The sequence below is a fragment of the Rhopilema esculentum genome, chromosome 9 (genome assembly GCF_057945365.1).
Source record: "Rhopilema esculentum isolate cy_ngs chromosome 9, ASM5794536v1, whole genome shotgun sequence".
Lineage (NCBI taxonomy): Eukaryota > Metazoa > Cnidaria > Scyphozoa > Rhizostomeae > Rhizostomatidae > Rhopilema > Rhopilema esculentum.
The window spans coordinates 1,712,214-1,731,381 of NC_142823.1; the positions used below are offsets into that span (position 1 = coordinate 1,712,214).

General features: G+C 38.1%; 1 protein-coding gene and 1 pseudogene across 1 annotated transcript; both read left to right on the plus strand.

Moving 5' to 3' along the window:
• Positions 1-1,815: 1,815 nt before the first annotated feature.
• On the plus strand, positions 1,816-3,458 carry LOC148959531 (uncharacterized; annotated as a pseudogene).
• Positions 3,459-11,968: 8,510 nt separating this feature from the next.
• LOC135688947 (matrix metalloproteinase-25) lies at positions 11,969-18,803 on the plus strand. The gene is made up of 6 exons (XM_065206017.2): positions 11,969-12,298; positions 14,166-14,417; positions 15,047-15,284; positions 16,121-16,342; positions 17,059-17,347; positions 18,068-18,803. Exons 1-6 carry the CDS (start codon positions 12,203-12,205, stop codon positions 18,543-18,545), a joined length of 1,575 nt encoding a protein of 524 aa, XP_065062089.2. The 5' UTR covers positions 11,969-12,202; the 3' UTR covers positions 18,546-18,803.
• Positions 18,804-19,168: the final 365 nt, after the last annotated feature.

Below are 19,168 nucleotides of genomic sequence, written 5' to 3' on the forward strand. Positions count from 1 at the left end.
AAAAGTCTCAAAAGCCATCCCCGAACATTTTTATGTGATGGTCTTATAACTCAAAAAACTTACTTATACTTGGAATAAAATGATAGTTGGTTACTGTTTGCGAATAGAATATGTGTACAATGAGATCTCTATAACGGTCACATCTGTGCAACCGCCAACTCAAGATTTGGAGCCAGTGGAGAAGGTCCTACTCTTGGTACCAGACTCACTCTATGAGTGTTTATATAGAGTGAGTCTGGTACCCAGGGTAAGAAGGTTCCTGCCGAAATTATGGTCAAACTCTCCCAAAAAACCTCTGCACAGCCGCCAGCTCCAATGAACCAGACTTTGGAGTGCCCTAATGCCTAACTTTACCTTCATTAACGGTAAGGGAGGTAACCTTTGGCAAAGAAATGAAGCAAAAATACAAAACCAGGGGGCGGGAGGCGTTGGGTCATCATGAACCCCCACTTTTCTGCAGAGCAAAAGAAACTTTTTGAGGTAAAAGTGGAAAGAAATCCACTATTTAATTCTCTAAGTAGCTGTGCTTAGATAGATATGCCCCTAGCTTTAACTTGGCTGCAATTTCTTTACCATATTCACCATCTTCACTTAATTTGAATATTCGAATTGAATCGAAGGGGGCCGTTCAATAATTACGTCACGCTAGGGGGGTGGGTGGTTCTTCAGGTTTTTCGTGACGTAGCGTGACGGTAAACGAGGGGGGTGGGTAGTACTATTTCAAGTCCGTGGCGTCACGGTATAGAAAAAATTTGAAATAAAGTTTTATTTGGATTTGTCAATAAAGACGTTGTTTTCCGTTTTTATGTCATGTAAAGAGTGTTTTATTGAAAATGTTTCAAAACATTCGCATTTCGATTTCAAATGTTTCAAAACATTCGAGTTTCGAATTCAAATGTTTCAAAACACAAGTTTCGAATTACAATAATTTGGATGTTGAAAATACTTGTTCGTTTTGTTTTGCTTTGAAACATTTGAATGTCGTTCAGTTTTCGGTAGTGAAAAATGGCGACTCCAGATTCTCCAGCTGAGCTCGGCCAAAAGATTTTCGATCGCAAGTTTTTCGGCTGTTCAAAAATTTGGTCCGCAAAAGTGCCCAGTTTATTTGAAACTACCATGGATTGGTGACACTTCCTTGCAATTCGAGAGTCAGATTAGGCAAGCCATAACTAAATGTTTCTTTGCTGTCAATCCTCAGATTGTTTACAGCACCAGGTGTGTGATTCTGGCTACGTAGGACGCACAACCCAAAGATTGGGGGATAGGATAAAACAGCATGTTCCTTCCAACATAAGAAACAAAGCTGCCCCTCAAAGAGAACAGCCTCCTCGATCTTGCAGTTCTAGAAACACTGTTAAAACAAGTGATTCTGCCATCGGTCAACATCTTTTAGACAACCCAGATTGTGCAAAACGCTATAATGACGACATGTTTCGGATAATTGGCAGAGCCCGGTCGTCCTTCAAACTAACAGTGTCGATCTACATACAAACAAAAAAGCCGCCATTGTTAGACAGAAGGAGTTCGTTTTCTCTCTTGGACTCCAGTGGTAATTTTTCTTTGGCCTCGCGACACTGATTGGTCAACTATACCGGTCTTGTGCTTGCGGTTCTCTGATTGGCCCATTTCGATCCACAACTGGGTATATATTTTTCATCGTGTTCTTTCGGACCCTCATTCTAACTTTTTATGCTCTGAGGATTGTCAGACGAAAAAGCTTCTAGTATGTCGTAAAATGTTTGCTTTTTTCAAAGCCATTTTCAAGAACTATAGAAGGAAAGAGACATATTCACACTGCTACTAACTTTTTCAGTCACCAAATTCAAAACATGGAGCTCATGTTTCTACAAAGTTTGCAAGATCCAGTATCAAGTCTTTGGAAGAGATTGCAACTATTTTAAGACCCGAAGAAGTTATCTTTCTTTCTATGGATGACAAAGCAAAAGTCCCGATTGGTATCACAACTGCCAAGAAACAAACCCCGTTACTAATGCACATGGAATACCAAATAACATTACCTGTTGATGATTTCGTTGTTGGCTCCAAACATAAATTGATTCCTTCAGTTATTGGAGATATGAAAGTCGTTAAGAGCAAGGATCTCACTTATGACTGTGTTACTTATCCTGGTCCTGCGTACATCACCATTAGAAGTGCAAAGCATTCCGGTTCTTCATGACCTTCGTGACATGACATTACCAATTACCTTCATGAAATTAACAGGGCACGATCTTTACCTGAATTTACCGAAGTTTCGAAAAACCGACTGTCGCGAGAGAAAGTGATGATCGTTACAGTTGACGGAGGTCCGGATGAGAATCCTAGGTATTCAAATAACATTAGCTGCGCCATTGAGTATTTTTGCGAGCATGACTTTGATGCTTACTTCCTTGCGACAAATGCACCTGGAAGGAGTGCCTTTAACCGACTTGAAGAGACGAATGTCCAACCTCACCAAGGAATTGAGCGGTGTTATCCTCCCCCACGACCATTTCGGTACCCATTTAGATAATAACAACAAAACTATTGACGAAGAATATGAATATGATACTTAGAAACTTTGAATATGCAGCTGAAATTCTTGCCGAATTTTAGTCAAAATTGGCGATTGATGGTCATCCAGTTGTTGCTAAATTTATAAATGAGGAGCCGTCGGAAATTACAGTCACAAAGTCAAAGGAATGGAAAGCAAAACATGTCAGGGAATCGCAATATTTTTACAAATCGTGAAATGCACCGATGAGGCATGTTGCTCGCCGTTTCAATCATCCTACTTAAAAGTAATGAAAGATTGATTCTTGCCACCTCCTGTCCCAGTAGTTTACTCTCAAAATGGTGTTATTGAATGGGCAAAAGATGATCGGGAAGCTCCATATTTATACTTATTTCAAAACATCGCATTGCACGCTAGCCTTATGCCCAAACATGCAATAACGAAATTTCCAAAGGGAATTCCATACGACTATTCTTGCCCTTCAACCAAGGATATTCTTGCAGACCGTATTTGCAAACACTGTGGTCTCTATTTGGGAAGTATCAAGTCGAGGCAATACCACTCAGCATACTGCCGAGCAAAGGATTCGCTACCAGTTGCCAACAGAACCGAGGCGAGGAAAGTACGACCGCAACGAGTCGCAGCCCGTCGCCAAAATGAATTGTTGTGTGCGATGGCCTTTCAAGAGCTTGAATGGCACGCAATTGATGATGTTGATTTTGACGACAAGTCAGATGTTCCAGAGGTTGTTCCCAAAAGTAGAACCTGAGGGGCAATTCACTCTTGCAAATAGCTTATGAGATTTTCCCTAAAACAAAAGGATTTCTGGAGATTTCCAGATAAAACAATAGGATTTCCACCAAAGGTGTACGAGATTTCTCGGAGTGATTTGCCCCTCGGTGGAACCCCTGTCCATAATGTTATGGATCCAATCTGGACAAGTGATTGATCAACTTTTATCTAAACCGAAGAAGTGATTGACTTGATATTTACATTTTGTTAATTCGTTATATATTCAAAAGAAAACTTGCATTACTCTAATTTATCATGTGTTGCATATGTACTGGAATTTTGTTAAGAGGGGAGGGGGTTGTCTTTGCCTAGAGTGACGTCACCCAAGGGGATCTCACATGAAACTGTGACGGAGCGTGACGAGGGGAGATGGGTTGTTCTAAAATCCCAAATTAAGCGTGACGTAATTATTGAACAGCCCCAAGAAATCGGTCATTGCCCAACAGGGGCGAAACTACCGGGGAGGGTGTGGGGGGGGGGGGGGTGTGACACCCCCCCCAATCCAAAAAATAGTCGATTTCGCAGGGCAATCGAAGATTTCGCAGGGCGCCAAGAAGAGCTTTATTGCCACGCAGAAATGCCACCTCTGAAGTTCATAAAGAGCTGTTAAGGAATTTTGAAATGGAAATATCATATTTGTTATGAATCTACCTTCCTGACATTGCATTTTAGAGAACGGAACAGGTATGTAAGGAAAAGCTCCGTTATTTGCAAAGCGAAAGCATGTTGATGCAATGATTGATGCATATGTTTATGAGGGCAAGGTTGAGTCATGCAAATTAATTTAAGTTGTAAATTATTTTCATGACAAGCACGGCCTCATTAGGCGTCACTGGGGGGGAATAAGAGGCTGAAGGCCCTCAATTTGGTCAAGATAAGAATTTTTTTATCATTTTTTCTATTACTTTTGAACAGTGCATGAACTAAAAAACATAATAAATCGTTAAGATACCAATTTTGTTTCATCTAATTGCTAACTTTTTTACGTATATTTTTATCATTTTCCTTTTACTTGCATTAATTCAGTAAATTATTTTCTGTATCATTGCAATGTTTTAATTTTGGAAGTGTAAACATGGCCTTCTAGATACATGAAACTGCACTTTCCTGTTCAGGAAATAAAATTCTCCCAATCAAAACAACATCTTCCTCTGTCATTCACAACTACGTGCAATCTGAAACGAAAGGTTGCCGTTTCTTTCCTTCCCCAACGTCTAACACTAGAGTTTTAGCATGACATCCCCTCCCTATTTTTCCCAATAAACAATAATATTTTCAATAAACAATCAGTTCTTTTAGCACAAAAAAATTTTGCTAAATTTTTGTCTGAAGATGCTTTTTAGCCCTTTTAAAAGGTATAATTTCAAAAATTTATTTACCTCGGACCCAACCATGGTGGGTCCTCCTACCTCACTAAACTTGACTCTTAGCCCCACTGGGCTAAATTTCGTTGCGCTGTTTACATCATGTACCCCCTCCCCCAATTAGCTCTTTATTAGCTTAATTTTGCAAACCAACATTAAATGAAGTGAATATAGAAAAAACAATTTACGCTCACGTACAGAAATAGAAATTCCATAGGCAATGAAGTTTCAAGTTTGTTTTTACTGCTTAGAAGTTGGTCCTTGGTAAAGACCAGTGTACACTGGTAAAGCTTTCACTAGTAGCCTATAGACAAACCGTTGCTACGAGGTCTGCAGGGCACCACTCAGTTTTGCAGGGCAGAAGCCCTTTTAACCCCCCCAAAACTATTGGCCAAGTTACGCCCCTGTTGCCCAAGTTGTACAACGAATAACAGCTTGGCTTAGGAAATAGATCAAGAAACCTCTTTCAGAATAACCTGTTGCCAGCACAAATTGACGGAGTTTCGTTTTGCCTAAACTTGGTAAACAGGGTCTGTTTGTTAACGAAAGCTTTCTCAGAAACATTACAAAAAGAAATTTTTTTGAGGATATGAGAAATAAAGAATAAGCAGGCTTGTTGTTTATAAGTATCATCAAGAAAAGTTTGATAGCTTGGATAATCCATTCTTTTCCTCTAGAAACATTAATACTACTTTAAGGAAAGAAGGGAAAATTTTTCTTAATTTTCAACGAGAACGCGAGAACATTGGCTGTTTCTCTCAAAGGGAGCACAGTTGTTACAAAATAATATCCCAACTGTACAAAAATAATTAGTTTTAAATTTTAGCTGATATTTCCTGTTGATATTTAAATGTTAATGTTTCCTATTTTGAGAACTTTCAAGATCTAAAATAAAGTTTCATTACGAGCAGAGCAGCGTTATAAAGGTTATTCTAAAACTTTGCAAGACCGTTCCTATTTCAAGTCAACATTGCAATAGACGGGACGATGAAACAAAGCTTAAATATATTGCCTCGGTTTTTCTTTCAGTCAAAATCCATTTTAGATACAGTTTCTGGCCATCCCTAAGAGACCTTAATTCTAAAATTTTTCCTTATAATCTCCAACTGATTTGCACTGATAATTTTTGATAATCTTCTGGTAAAGTTACATATAGGCAACATCTGAAAGGGTGGGGATAATCCTTTCTTGAAGGGCGTTGCTATGTCAATTATGCAAAGACCGAGAAACAACTTTTTGTTTGGGGGCGGGGGGTAGCCTTGATAAATAAGTGTAACAACAGCCATTTTCATCAAAATAAAAGTGTTTTACTTGTGCTATTTACATTTTTTGGGCGGCCAAGCAACCCTTCCCCCCAATATCTCAGTCCGCTATCGGCTTTAGTCCCCTTTTTCCTTCATCCCCCAACGACAAAAAGGGAATATCTTCCATTTTCCCAAAAATGCTTGATGTAAGCGTGTTTGAAACATTTCACCTTCCATTGGTCTCATGTGATTCTATTTATACAACTCCCGATGCTTCGAAATATCAAAGGTTTTTTGTCTCATTGGAAACTCTAATGAGTCTCCGCATACTTGCTAAAGTGCAAAGATATGCCGTCAAGCAAAAAAATTGTCAGGGGCTATTAAAACACCAAACTGTGCAACAAGGATTTTCTCTGCAAAGCTATAAGCAATTCACAAAGCTTTGCTATAGCAGGATCCAGAAGATTACATCAGTCCAAGTTTGCGTGCTACGTCCATACCATACCATACCATACCGTACCATATACCATATACCATATACCATATACCATATACAATATACCATATACCATATACCATATACCATATACCATATACCATATACCATATACCATATACCATATACCATATACCATATACTATATACCATAAACCAGACCAGACCATACCATACCATACCATACCATACCATACCATACCATACCATACCATACCATACCATACCATACCATACCATACCATACCATGCCTTACCATACCATACCATACCATACCATACCACACCATACCATACCATACCATACCGTACCACCATATACCATATACCATATACGATATACCATATACCATATACCATATACCATATACCATATATCATATACCATATACCATACCATACCATACCATACCATACCATACCATACCATACCATACCATACCATACCATACCATACCAAACCATACCATACCATACCATACCATACCATACCATACCATACCATACCATACCATACCGTACCACCATATACCATATACCATATACCATATACCACACCATACCATAGCATGCCATACCATACCATACCATACCGTACCACCATATACCATATACCATATACCATATACCATATACCACACCATACCATAGCATGTCATACCATACCATACCACCATATACCATATACCATATACCATAACCATATACCATATACCATATACCATATACCATATACCATATGCCATATACCATATACCATATACCACACCATACCATACCATACCATACCATACCATACCGTACCACCATATACCATATACCATATACCACACCATACCACACCATACCATAGCATGCCATACCATACCATACCATACCGTACCACCATATACCATATACCATATACCATATACCATATACCATATACCATATACCATATACCATATACCACACCATACCATAGCATGCCATACCATACCATACCATACCATACCATACCATACCATACCATACCATACCATACCATACCATACCATACCATACCATACCATACCATAGCATACCATACCATACCGTACCACCATATACCATATACCATATACCATATACCATATACCACACCATACCAAAGCATGCCATACCATACCATATACCATATACCATATACCATATATCACACCATACCATACCATAGCATGCCATACGGCATTTATATTGCAAAACTCGAAGCAACAAGTTTAGATGTACGACGATTACAAATTAAGATTAAGTATGGTTAAATAAATATCAAACAATAAGTTTGTGCAATGACATGCCTTTTATAAGCTCTTTTCGAGTTTTTAATGCTGCAAAGTCAGAAAAAATACCATCCATTGAAAGCACGCCCAATGCATCATGCTCGATGCTTGGAAGAAGCAGGCAGGGGCGGACACTTGGTCAAATATTGGGGGGGCAAGCCTATTGTTTTAATAAGATGACGTCACATTTCCCATTGTTTTCGAACAAAAGAACATTGTCCTCTAAAGTATTGGGGGGGCCGTCGCCCCCCCTCGCCCCCCAAGTGTCCGCCACTGGAAGCAGGCTACCCAATCGAGTCCGACTTAAAGTTGATCTCAAGAATTCTTAATGCGTTTCAAAACTCTGAATGACCTCGGAATGACCTCGCCGCTGCAGTTTCTCATCATCTTTGCTAAATTTGGAATAAAGTTAAAAAAATGGTTTGAAACATAGTTTTTTAGATGAATTTTCTAAAGATTCCTGGCTTTCTAAGCCATGCAAAGCCGGATGTTCTTCTGGCCATTAGAAATGACCAGACCAAAATGGATAAAAACAACAACCAGTTCATAATGGACGAGAGTATGCATAAAGATTTCTGATGAACCGCTTCGTCAAAATGTAATTGAGAGTTTCAACTTATGCATTCAAATGTTTTAGTTATCTCAATCTTATTTCTAGCTGTTGTCTCTCCATTTTTATAGAAAGTTGATTCTTATTGAAGAAGCATTTTTCGTAAAATACTTTGTTCAATATTTCAAAGAAGAAGAATAAAGTTTATTCTTAGGCAGCCTTTCCACTGGGCTAGGCCAAGAAAAACGGGTTAAACGTTATCCGTTGTGTGTTCCCACTAACCCACTTGAAAAACGGATACACGCTTTTTTTTATAAGGAACCACTTTATAAGGAACCTACATGTAGCAGGCCGAAATATTTAAATAAATTATGCTGCTAAAAAACGAAATCCCTAAGGACCGTTCACATTGCTCCGGATTCCAATGATAACGGATAAAAAAGTATCCGTTATCACCTTGCGTTCACACTGCTCCACATTGAAAACGGAGACTTTTGAAAACGCACTTTGAAAACGGACACTTTTGAAAACGGAGACTTTCGAAAACGCAAAACGCAGTGTGAACACCGAAAACGGATACTTTTGAAAACGATAACAACAACAACAACAGCACAGCAAGATGCTTGTTTTAACATCTTCCCTTAACTTGGTTGATTCACTCGAAGTTAGTACACTACTACTTGGAGGAATATTAGTGGCAGTGAGATGTTTGAAAAGTTTATCAGCAGTCGCAAGGTCTGTAAACCAGTTGATGGCGTTTTCCTTTTTATCCAGAGCGGAGCAATGTGAACGCGTCATCGTTTTTACGCCGTTATCAAATGTATCCGGAGCATTATGAACAGGTAAAACGGATCGATATGAAAACGGATAAAAACGAATACGGAGCAATGTGAACATAACCTAAGGGACTTTTCGATTTGAAGAATTTTCATAACTGCAAGCATCAAGAACTAAAAAGCCGGTTCCATTCATTTGCAGCCAATACTCGCATAGGTTGTTTGCTATTCGTGTGCCAAGTGCTTCATTGATTAGTTCCCGCATATGCTGTCTCGCCCCTTTCTCTATTAAGTGTTAAGGAGGGGCGGGGGTCTTTTGGGGGTATCAAATACCGTGTTTCCGCAAGAAAATTTCCCTATTACCGTAATTCTGCAAGAGTATTTTGATATTACCGGAATACCGAGTTTTGAAAATGATAGTTACCGAATACATTGCAGTTTGAATTTTAATTAATCTCATTTAAGTTTCGAGCATTTTCTGGGAAACTCATCAAGATCCTTTATAAATTCGATACTTCTGACTTTGAACCTTGGTTTTTGGTAATAAATTAACAGGGTTTTTCGATGTTGCTTGTTGGCAAATACTTTTCCATGCTTTGCAATCCTTGATGTGTTTGATGTCATCAAAGATTTTGCAGAATAATTCATTTCTTTTCATCATTGGTATGTATGATATATCCATTTTCTGACTTTTTCCTCATTTCCCGTGGCACCCTTCAACAAATTCCAAGAGACCCCTTCCACTTTCACGTTTCATTCGCTCCTGCGCAGGCATGATTAATCATATGATGCGCAGGTCTATTTGATTGAAGTTTGGCACATATCATATTTTTGGTACATCCGCACACCCCTCAATCGAACATTTCTGATTTGAATACTTTATCAGTTTCAATTTTAGGTGAAATGCAAAGTCTTACGAATGAGGTTTAGATGACATCTCTCTTAAAACATACAAGACCATTCTGCAACAAGGTACAGGGCCTTTTTTACCATACTACCTAGGGAGGGGGTGGGGGCAATTGCTTCTCCAGCCCCAGTGACGCTTCCTTGTTTTGAAAAATAAACAAAGAAATTCCCCCGCAGCTAATTTCCCTTCAAAAAGCCTGTGAAAGAGTAAAAAATTAGGAAGGAGACGAATCGAAAGTCTCCTTAAAATACGTCCCCTTCAGACTTCATTAACAATACCCATCTGAGAACGATTTCAAGATTCTAGGCTCAATTTTTTTAGAGGAAGACAAGGGAATGTCTTCTATTAACCTACTCAAAGAGTGGCTCTTGATGTTTATTTACATCAAGCGTTTTTATTCGACTCCTGTCATGGCTTGATCTCGATTAAAAACACTAAAATTATTTTAAAAGATTTTGAGTTTTCTGAAGACTGTCTTTCAACAATTAATACTAGCTTGTGGATATAGAACAACAGCAAATGCAACATAATCAACCTTAAGCACCTCTGACGAAATTAACCTTCAAAGAAAGCAAATGGTTTGAACTCAAAAGCCGCTTTCAAATGTGATCTTATAAAGCCGAGGATTTACTAAACCGCATTGGTTTCAAAAAATGGTCCGAAACCAAAAAACATTACGTTTTTCAAAAAAATGTGCAGGTTGAATCAAATAAACATGGATAGTGTTCTTTTGAAGCCTCCCTTGCTACAAATGATTATATTTCAAATAGATTAAAAGATTTCTATATTTTACGAATGCACAGTGGCGGATTACATATGGGGCTTATGGCCCTATGGGGCCTGTGGGTCTCTGAGCCCTATGGGGCTTACACCCTAACCCAGATTTTAGACGGTCCTGCTATAAACGTTGCAGTTATGTCGTGTTGGGGTACATAGACATTCCAACCCAATATTATTTGAAATCGGCAGACATTTTGTCGATACACAAAAGTAATGCCTAAGAAAGTTACAAAAAATTTCAACAAAAATAAGTTCTTGTAAAAATAAGTTCTTCTCTTAACTTGTGGGTAGATGATTAAGTCGAAATATGAAGAAAACTACATTCCTTAGCATTTAGGAAGCTTTTAACTGGCCTGGGTTAAACCAAAAAGTGGTTAAAATGTACACACTCTTTTCAAAAAGGAACCTACCTCAAGGCCTAGTTCCAAAAGTTCCTTATTCGTAGACCTCAAATCATCAAATTTTCATGTCAAAAGTTCCTTAAAGGAGAACTGACACGCAAAAATAACTTTGGCTTATTCGATGCAAAATTGTTCGCTGACTTCGCTGACTCATAAAAAACTAGAATTGACCTTTGTCAGTTGGAATTTTTGAGCCCTTAACCCCCCCCCCCCCCCAAAAAATATCTGCCAATTATCGTCCCTGGTAATGAGCTGATGTTTTCCAAATAATCGCAAATCAGATTTTAATCATCAAAACGAGGCTGAAGTTCCCGGATATTGCCAAAGTTGGACAGTCTCATAAATTTCGCCTTTGGGGGACTATACCGTTTATGATTTACATATCTACATTATATGACATGCTTTTCTTATTAATTTATATAAGCATGTCACTTTACATCTGTCTCAAAAACTACCTATAATTAAAAGTAGGCTCAAATTTAAAAATGTGTAGAAAAACAGAGTTGTGAGGAGAGGGAAGCAAGACTAGTCGAGTACCCTGTTTCCTTGACCACGGACATTTTGAACCTTTAAAAATGAGGAAGGTTTTATAGTGTGATTTTCTTGGCCGGAGGAAGGTTGACAACTTTTCTGGAAATAAAAGAATTTCCGCTTGAAAAGCTAACCAAAATTAGAAACTTCTCCAGCAACACAGAATGAACAGTATCCGACAAAGCGGATGATTGGGTGACGCATAACGCCTTCGCAACACCGTCCATCCGATTTCCACCACGCTACCATCAGAACAGTGCATCTTCATTCGAAAGTATTATGACGTAAGAAAACACCCGGATTTGGGACCATGGACCTAGTCAAAGAGATCATTGTGGACAAGGTGGTTTCCTGCTGCAGGGGATTGAAAGTCAAATTGTTCATTGAGCAAACAAAAGGAAACAAATTCCTGTGGTACCGTTGAACGTATAAATAACTTAATACGCGAAGAGGATTTCTTATCTCATGCGTTCAACAAAAAGGATTTCTAAATCAAGTATTTAAGGCTGGTTGCCTACCAGAAAGATATTTATTGGCAGAATAGCAGAGCAATTTTAACACAAGCAACAATGACTCTAAATACGGTGTTTATTGTCATCATTTCAGCGACTTGTCTGCATGGCTCTCCGCTTCAACCACCGACAAACATTGATCAAAGTGGACTGGTGAGTTCTTAGTGTTTTTAGTAAACAATTTAATTTATCATCAGCTTGTTGTTTTTGTGTGTACCAACTATCCTAATGGCTGCGTCCGCTCAAGGAACATCTTTGATTGACGATAGTGTGTTGTTATACAAAGACAGATCAAATTGTCGTTTTTGTTATGATACAAGGTTTTTCAGATTGCCACCACTCACCCTCGGATAATAAGGGGTGGAAGTGCTGGGTTTCGGCGCGTGTCTCTGTTTTAATATACCCTCGCTGTTTACTTAGCCAAGTTGAAATATTTACGATTTCTTGCTTACTTCCTCGTTCGCATCAGCGTGGTGCTGCTGGTCAGTAAATTCTGGCTAGGATTTCAATAGCCAAATGACTTTAATCCATGAATAAAACATTGATTTATTGCGGGGAGAAGCTGCCATGACATACTTATCTCAATGACCGAAATTTTAATATGTTTTCGAAAGAAAGCTTGGCCACTCTTGCCATCACGTCACCTCGTATCTACACTCTTTTTTTATAAGAACCAGTAAATTTAAGTTCAGACTGACTGTTCTTAATTTTTTTCGAAAATCTGAGGCTGGATTGTTCTTAATTTGTTCTTAATTTAACAGGGTGTAAGGAGCTGCGAGTGCTAGCTTTTTCGCTCTAAGGAGGTGTTCAGGCCTCATTTGCCAACAAAGTGACAAATTTGAATATTCACCAAAAAACACCCACACATCGCTAAAAATCCTCGATTTTGAGAAAAACGTTGTTCAAAATTGCATTTGGCAGAAGCTCAGCCTCAGCTTGTTCTTAATTTGTTCTTAACTTTTGACCAATTTTGAGGCTCGTGTTCTTATGAAATTGTTCTTATAAAAGAAGAGTGTATTCTGTGTTCTGATTACGCACACTCAATGATGCGTGATGATAATCTATGAACAATATGACAAATATGTTTGAATGAATGTCTACCATGAGACCTTGATTTGTGAAAACATTATTCACTATCAATGAACAATTCTTTTTAAAAGTGGCCGCTTCCATGCTTATGTGCTTTGTTCACAATTGTTCCTACGAGCTATAATGACAGCAGAGCAAATAAATTCACTCCCAGTGAGGTCCATAGCGCATTTGTAGTGTCAAATAAAAATTGCGTTAGAAATATTAATAACGTTGTCACATGTTTCGAGAGTACGCTACGCTTTTTCATTCCCGCTTGAGCAGGAGCCCCCGGCAGACAATCATTCTGACAATACCAAATTCATGAGAAAACTGACAGACAAGCATTTTAGAGATGAATTTAACACAAACAGGATACGAGCAATTCCTTTTGCAACAGTTTCGAAAGACATGGCAGAACGTGAGGAACTCAAAATAGCTTTCCGTGGTTTTTTATTACTTATTGAGCATTTAGGCGAGATGATAAAGAGGAACGGCGATAAAAGTACAGTTGGAAAATAAACCTTCGCAGAGGAAAATGTACGAAAATCGTTGCACACAGAAGATTTTGGTTTGTCTCTTATTAAAAGAATTTAAGTCTATTTTTCTCCTGTCTCGAATTCAGTTTACCTCGATTTGGCCTGAAGGTCTGGAAGCAACCTACCAATCCCGAGCACAGAGCATACTACATTACTATTCGATTATTCTGACGTCACGAATTCATTCAATGCAGTTGTGTTATCGTCGTAACCCTACTTCCCTGCCATTGTAGGCCCCTTGCGGGAAATATTTTCGATGCATATTCAGTGTTCACCCTCTATAAGGGTCAAACCCCAGTACACAAATAATTTTTTGTCCCCCTAGAGTCTTTGAAGGGCAGATTTATGTGTGATCCTTCATGAGATGTTTGAGTAGTTTTATTTGATTAAATAACCATTTTGTTACGTTACAGAACTACCTCGCAAAGTATGGTTACGTAGTGCGCCCTGACCCACGAAGGGGTTCGATCCTAGACGAAAAGCAGATAGCAGAGGGGCTGAAGGCTTTTCAAAGGATGGGAGGACTACCTGAAACGGGCGTATTGAATGAAGAGACGAAAAAAATTATGCAAGCGCCGCGCTGTGGAATGGCCGACTTTGCCCCAACCGATAACGTCAAAAGAAAGAGAAGATACAAGAAGCATGGCAAAATTTGGAATAAAAGAGTATGTTAAAAACATTTAAATATTTCGTGGGGGTATATTTGGTGGGGCAGTTTAAGGGTTTGATTCAGCATGAAGAATCAGCTTTGATTCAGCATGTTGGGCTATGTGTCACTCTAAGATTCCCACTCTTACATAGTCATATATATATATAAAATATTTCCCCTTTCGCTGTAAATATCATTTCCAATGTGTCAGTCTCTACACATCTTCTAAAGACATATTGTTACAGATTGTTTTAATAACTGGGCTGGTTTTTCTAGAAAAAAAAGGACTCTTTCTCTGGTCCATTCTTGCTCTCAACCTTTTTTATGCACAACTGTTAAATGAAATTACCCGCGAGGCATTAATCTGCGGGTTGATGAGTTTTGCACTGGCCAATACATAGTTATAAATTCTTCTCTCAATACATAGGCAAGACCAATTAGAGGTCAATATTATCATAATATTCCCACGTGTAGGTCGACTGTGGACACCATCGTCATGAAATAAACATCTAAATAAACAATAAACAACCTTTACCTGCACTAGTGTTTGCTCGAATGAGCTGCTTTCCCACGATCACATGCTATGACGTCACCATAAGAAATAGGACCTTGTGTTTTGGTTAAATTAGTGGCATTCTATTTTAGAATCTAACGTGGGCAATTGCCAACAGCAACAACGACAATATCAAGGACGAAGATGTCAAAGAAATGGTAATAAAAGCCTTCAAGAAATGGTCATCAGTAACCAATATTAACTTCGAAGAAGACAAAAGAAAACCTGATATATTATTAAAATTTACTACAAAATATCATGACGATTCATACCCATTTGACGGAATGGGCGGCGAACTAGCCCATGCATTTTATCCGGAGGGTGGAGACGGTGAGCTATTGTAATAATTATACTAAAATATTTGAATAATTAAGTTTATTTCGTGTGGATGTAGACTATAGAGGATCGCTAGACAAGGACCGAGATACTTTGCCCAAAACTTAAGTACCATGAATAAAATACTTTAATTTTGTAAATTATGGCTGTTTTTACACTTATTTATCAGGGCTGCCCCCCCCCCCCCCCAACATAAAGTTGTACCTCGGTCATTTCTAGAACAAAACTTAATTGATCAACATTACTGATCTATTTTTTTCAAGAATTTACATCTCACAGAAAGTGAACTTTAAACCGAACATCTAAAATTGAAGCTTCCTTTGTTAACGCATAGCTAACTGTTTTGCAATGAACGTCTTCTAAGCATTGTTGATTTTACTAGACCCAATTATCAGAAAGTTATACCACTTACTGTACGATATTTGATAAATCTGTTACAGATTCAATAAGATATGGCTTTAAAAACGAGGGCAGTTCACTCTTGAAAACATCGTACAATTTCCTCACCAAAACAAAAGGATTTCCAGAGATTTCTAGATAAGATAAAGGATTTTCACCAACAGTGTACGAGATTTTCATGGAGTGATTTGCCCCTCATAATTGAGCTGTAACTGTTAACGGATTCGACTGAGTTTGCACGCTTAGAAGTGTATTATTGTGTTACTTCAGGTTATGTGGTCTAAATTTAAAAATCCTGAAGCTAATATTTGTATGACGTCATCGTTTAGAAACTCTGTAGCCGTGAAAATGAAGTCAGGGTAAAAAATCACTAAAATTCGGAAACCCACTATAGCAAAGCTATTAGTTGTTAATGATGCTTTATTTTGCAGATCTTACAGGAGATGTTCATTTTGATGATGACGAAATATTCAGTATAAAATCTTCAAAAGGAAGAGATCTGTTATGGATCACAGTCCATGAAGTTGGTCACAGTCTTGGGCTGGATCACTCAGGAACGAAGGGAGCGGTAATGCATGCCCTCTATAAAGCTACTAATGGGCTTGATTTTAACCTCCACATTGATGACATACAAGGTGCCCAATCACTTTATGGTTAGTATTGCCTTTGCATAAGCATCTCTTTACATGGAATGTAGAGAGCGCTAAATTTTCCTAGCACAGTCGACAACTGTTCTTAATTTTAGATTAGATAGGTTTGAAGTCAGTGGTGGCGTTTGCTACTGCAGAGTTGGAGGAAAATGGGTGTGATCCTTTAGTCAAAGCGCATTTAATCTCATTTCAGTGCTTTTATCAGGTCCATTTTCTTTAGGAAGATCTTTAAAAATCTGACCTACACCTATAAGTACAGTCAACAGAGTTACCAGACAAGCTACTTTCTCTAAGCCCTAAACTAACCTCTATAACCTGCTAAGGGAAGAGGCAAATCAATTCCTATTCAATGCATTGAGCTCCACTCTTACTATATTACGTACTATGTACCCAGAAGGCGGTATGATAATATTAACCAAAATTCTTCCAAACGTGTTGAGAAGGACACCTATTTTATTTTTCTCTCTGTTTCTCACTAATCTATTCCTCGCTAATCTGAAGTCCTATATTCTCGCGAATTTAATCCTCTCCGTTATTCCTCTCTATTCCTCTCTATTCATACATACTTTTTTCTCTGGTTCATCTTTTTAATTCCGAAATTACAGTGATTTGTTACGAAGTAAGTAGTTCTACTTTGGCCTATGACAACCTTAGGTGCAGATTGCAGGACAACGATTTTGTGATTTGCATCTTGCTTGATCATATTTGTTTTGAATTAGGAGTAAGAGATCAACCGGCAACAGCTAGTCCGCCGCCTGTTCCTGAAAAGAGAGGCAAGATTCCTGGAAGTCAACTGCGGTTGTGCTTAAAAAGGGCCAAAGCTACAGTACTGACGGCCAACAAAGACACGTACATTGTCAACGACGACAAATCGTACATTCTCGACCGTTACTTGAGGAGCAAAAAAGGCCCCATTCCGACGTCAGAATTATTCGGTGGACTCAAACGAATCGATGCATTATTTAAACGACAATGGGATCACAAACTTGTTGCATTTAGTGGAAATAAGTATGTTTGTTAGCTTCATAATTTGTTTCTAGTTATTTTTAAAACTCAGAACCATATGAAGTCATTGTTGTTTTGGGAACGTTTGAGCATGGATACGATTGATAACATCGGATTCAACAGCTACAATGCAGCATTGCATTGCGTAAGTCAATACAATACAGCAAACAATAATCCACCGGGGCCATATGCCTGAACTAAGTAATGAGTATTACAGCTTAAAGGCTTTAGCTATTTCAACTTTCCCTTTTCACCCCTAACTTTAAGCCTGAAAATCCCAATGCTTGCTTGCTATTGAAAATATTAATCTATGCTTATGCCATCGGCCTTGTAAATGGGATCTGCCCTCAGACAAGTCGTTCTTTATTTACCTTTTTTGGAAAAGTTATGGACGAATGTACTGCATTGTGTGAACTTTCTTAGATTGCCTTAAAAGATATGCAGTTTTGTGGTCTATATTTCATTGAAGTATTATGCTGTCATAGGCCAATGACGTGGATACCTTTCTCAGCGAATCAAGATATAAATAGAAACTTTAGAGTTCGCTCCAAGAGTATTGATTCAAGTTATCCATCTCTCAGCCTTCAGTCGTGGAGGCAGCATTGTCAGTTTTTTGGTTTTAGGGCAAGGATTATTGTTGGTTGGCTCTTTTAATCATCATTATTATCATACACAATGTTTTATGTTGGCCGTGATTAAATGTGATTACATTTGTCCTTCTAGGTATTACGTATTCGAGGATACAAAGCTTGTTGGTGGTCCTTATTATATCAGTGATGGCTTTAAAGGTCTACCAGCAAATTTCGCCGACGTAAAAGCAGCGTTTGTTTGGCCAGGGAATAATCAGCTATACATATTCAAAGATGCGCAATATTGGAGGTTCAGTCGTATCCAAAGCCAAGACAAATATAGATTGGACTTTTATTATCCTAGAAAAACGCGCCATGCTTGGAGAGGCGTTCCAGAAGATTTTGATAGCGTCCTTACTTGGAGGTATGATAAGGTCTATTTCTTCAAAGGAGATCGCTACTATAGATTTAACAATAGAAGATTCAGGGTCGAGTATGGGTACCCAAGGAGTGTTTGGGAAGATTGGAGTGGGTGCCCTTCACAGTTAGCTGTAACAGGAGCCGCAGAGACCAGGACTGTAAAATCATCGCTTGTGCTTATTTTGCCGTTATTATATTTTATTTTGCATTAAATACGTGTAAACTAATAAGAACATTGATATGTTATTGGACATGTACAGTTGTGTTGTTATTGGTGGTTAGGTTTTTATATGAAATATGTATTTATAATTTTATCAAAGTAAATGTGAAATTTTATCAAATTGACAAACATTTTGTAAATATAGTTGATGTTTTTGTTAGGTTGGGTATTTAGAGATAAGTATCAGAAATTATTTGCAGCATTGTTTGAAACATATCCGAGCATATTATGAAGAAATATTTAAGGTTTAGCTTGTCTTTCTTTCTATCTAATTACTTGACAGAGAAGGAATCAAATTAAAAAAATGCTAAAACAACCAGTGCAATAGTTTTTTTAAAACATGCCAAATATGTTTGTATCTGAAATAAATTGAAGATACTTTTAACTGCAATCGTTGCCATATACTAGTATTGGTTCGACAGGCTAATTTGCTGTCTTTTTGAAAATGTTTTTCTATCACATGCAATCTGTATCACATCACATGCATGCAACCCGTATTCGTTAGCAAATTTTATCCGTTCAAGTTTTCTAAAGTCCTTGGATATTTGAAGCTAATGAATTTTGGACATTTTTGCATTGAAAACTGCAAGTTAAGAACATTGTGAAGTGTCTGAA

Coding starts and splice junctions, on each gene's coding strand:
- LOC135688947 (XM_065206017.2), top strand. CDS start 12,203: ATGACTCTAAATACGGTGTTTATTGTCATCATTTCAGCGACTTGTCTG. Junction 12,299..14,165: donor ACATTGATCAAAGTGGACTG/GTGAGTTCTTAG, acceptor GTTACGTTACAG/AACTACCTCGCAAAGTATGG. Junction 16,343..17,058: donor AGGTGCCCAATCACTTTATG/GTTAGTATTGCC, acceptor GTTTTGAATTAG/GAGTAAGAGATCAACCGGCA.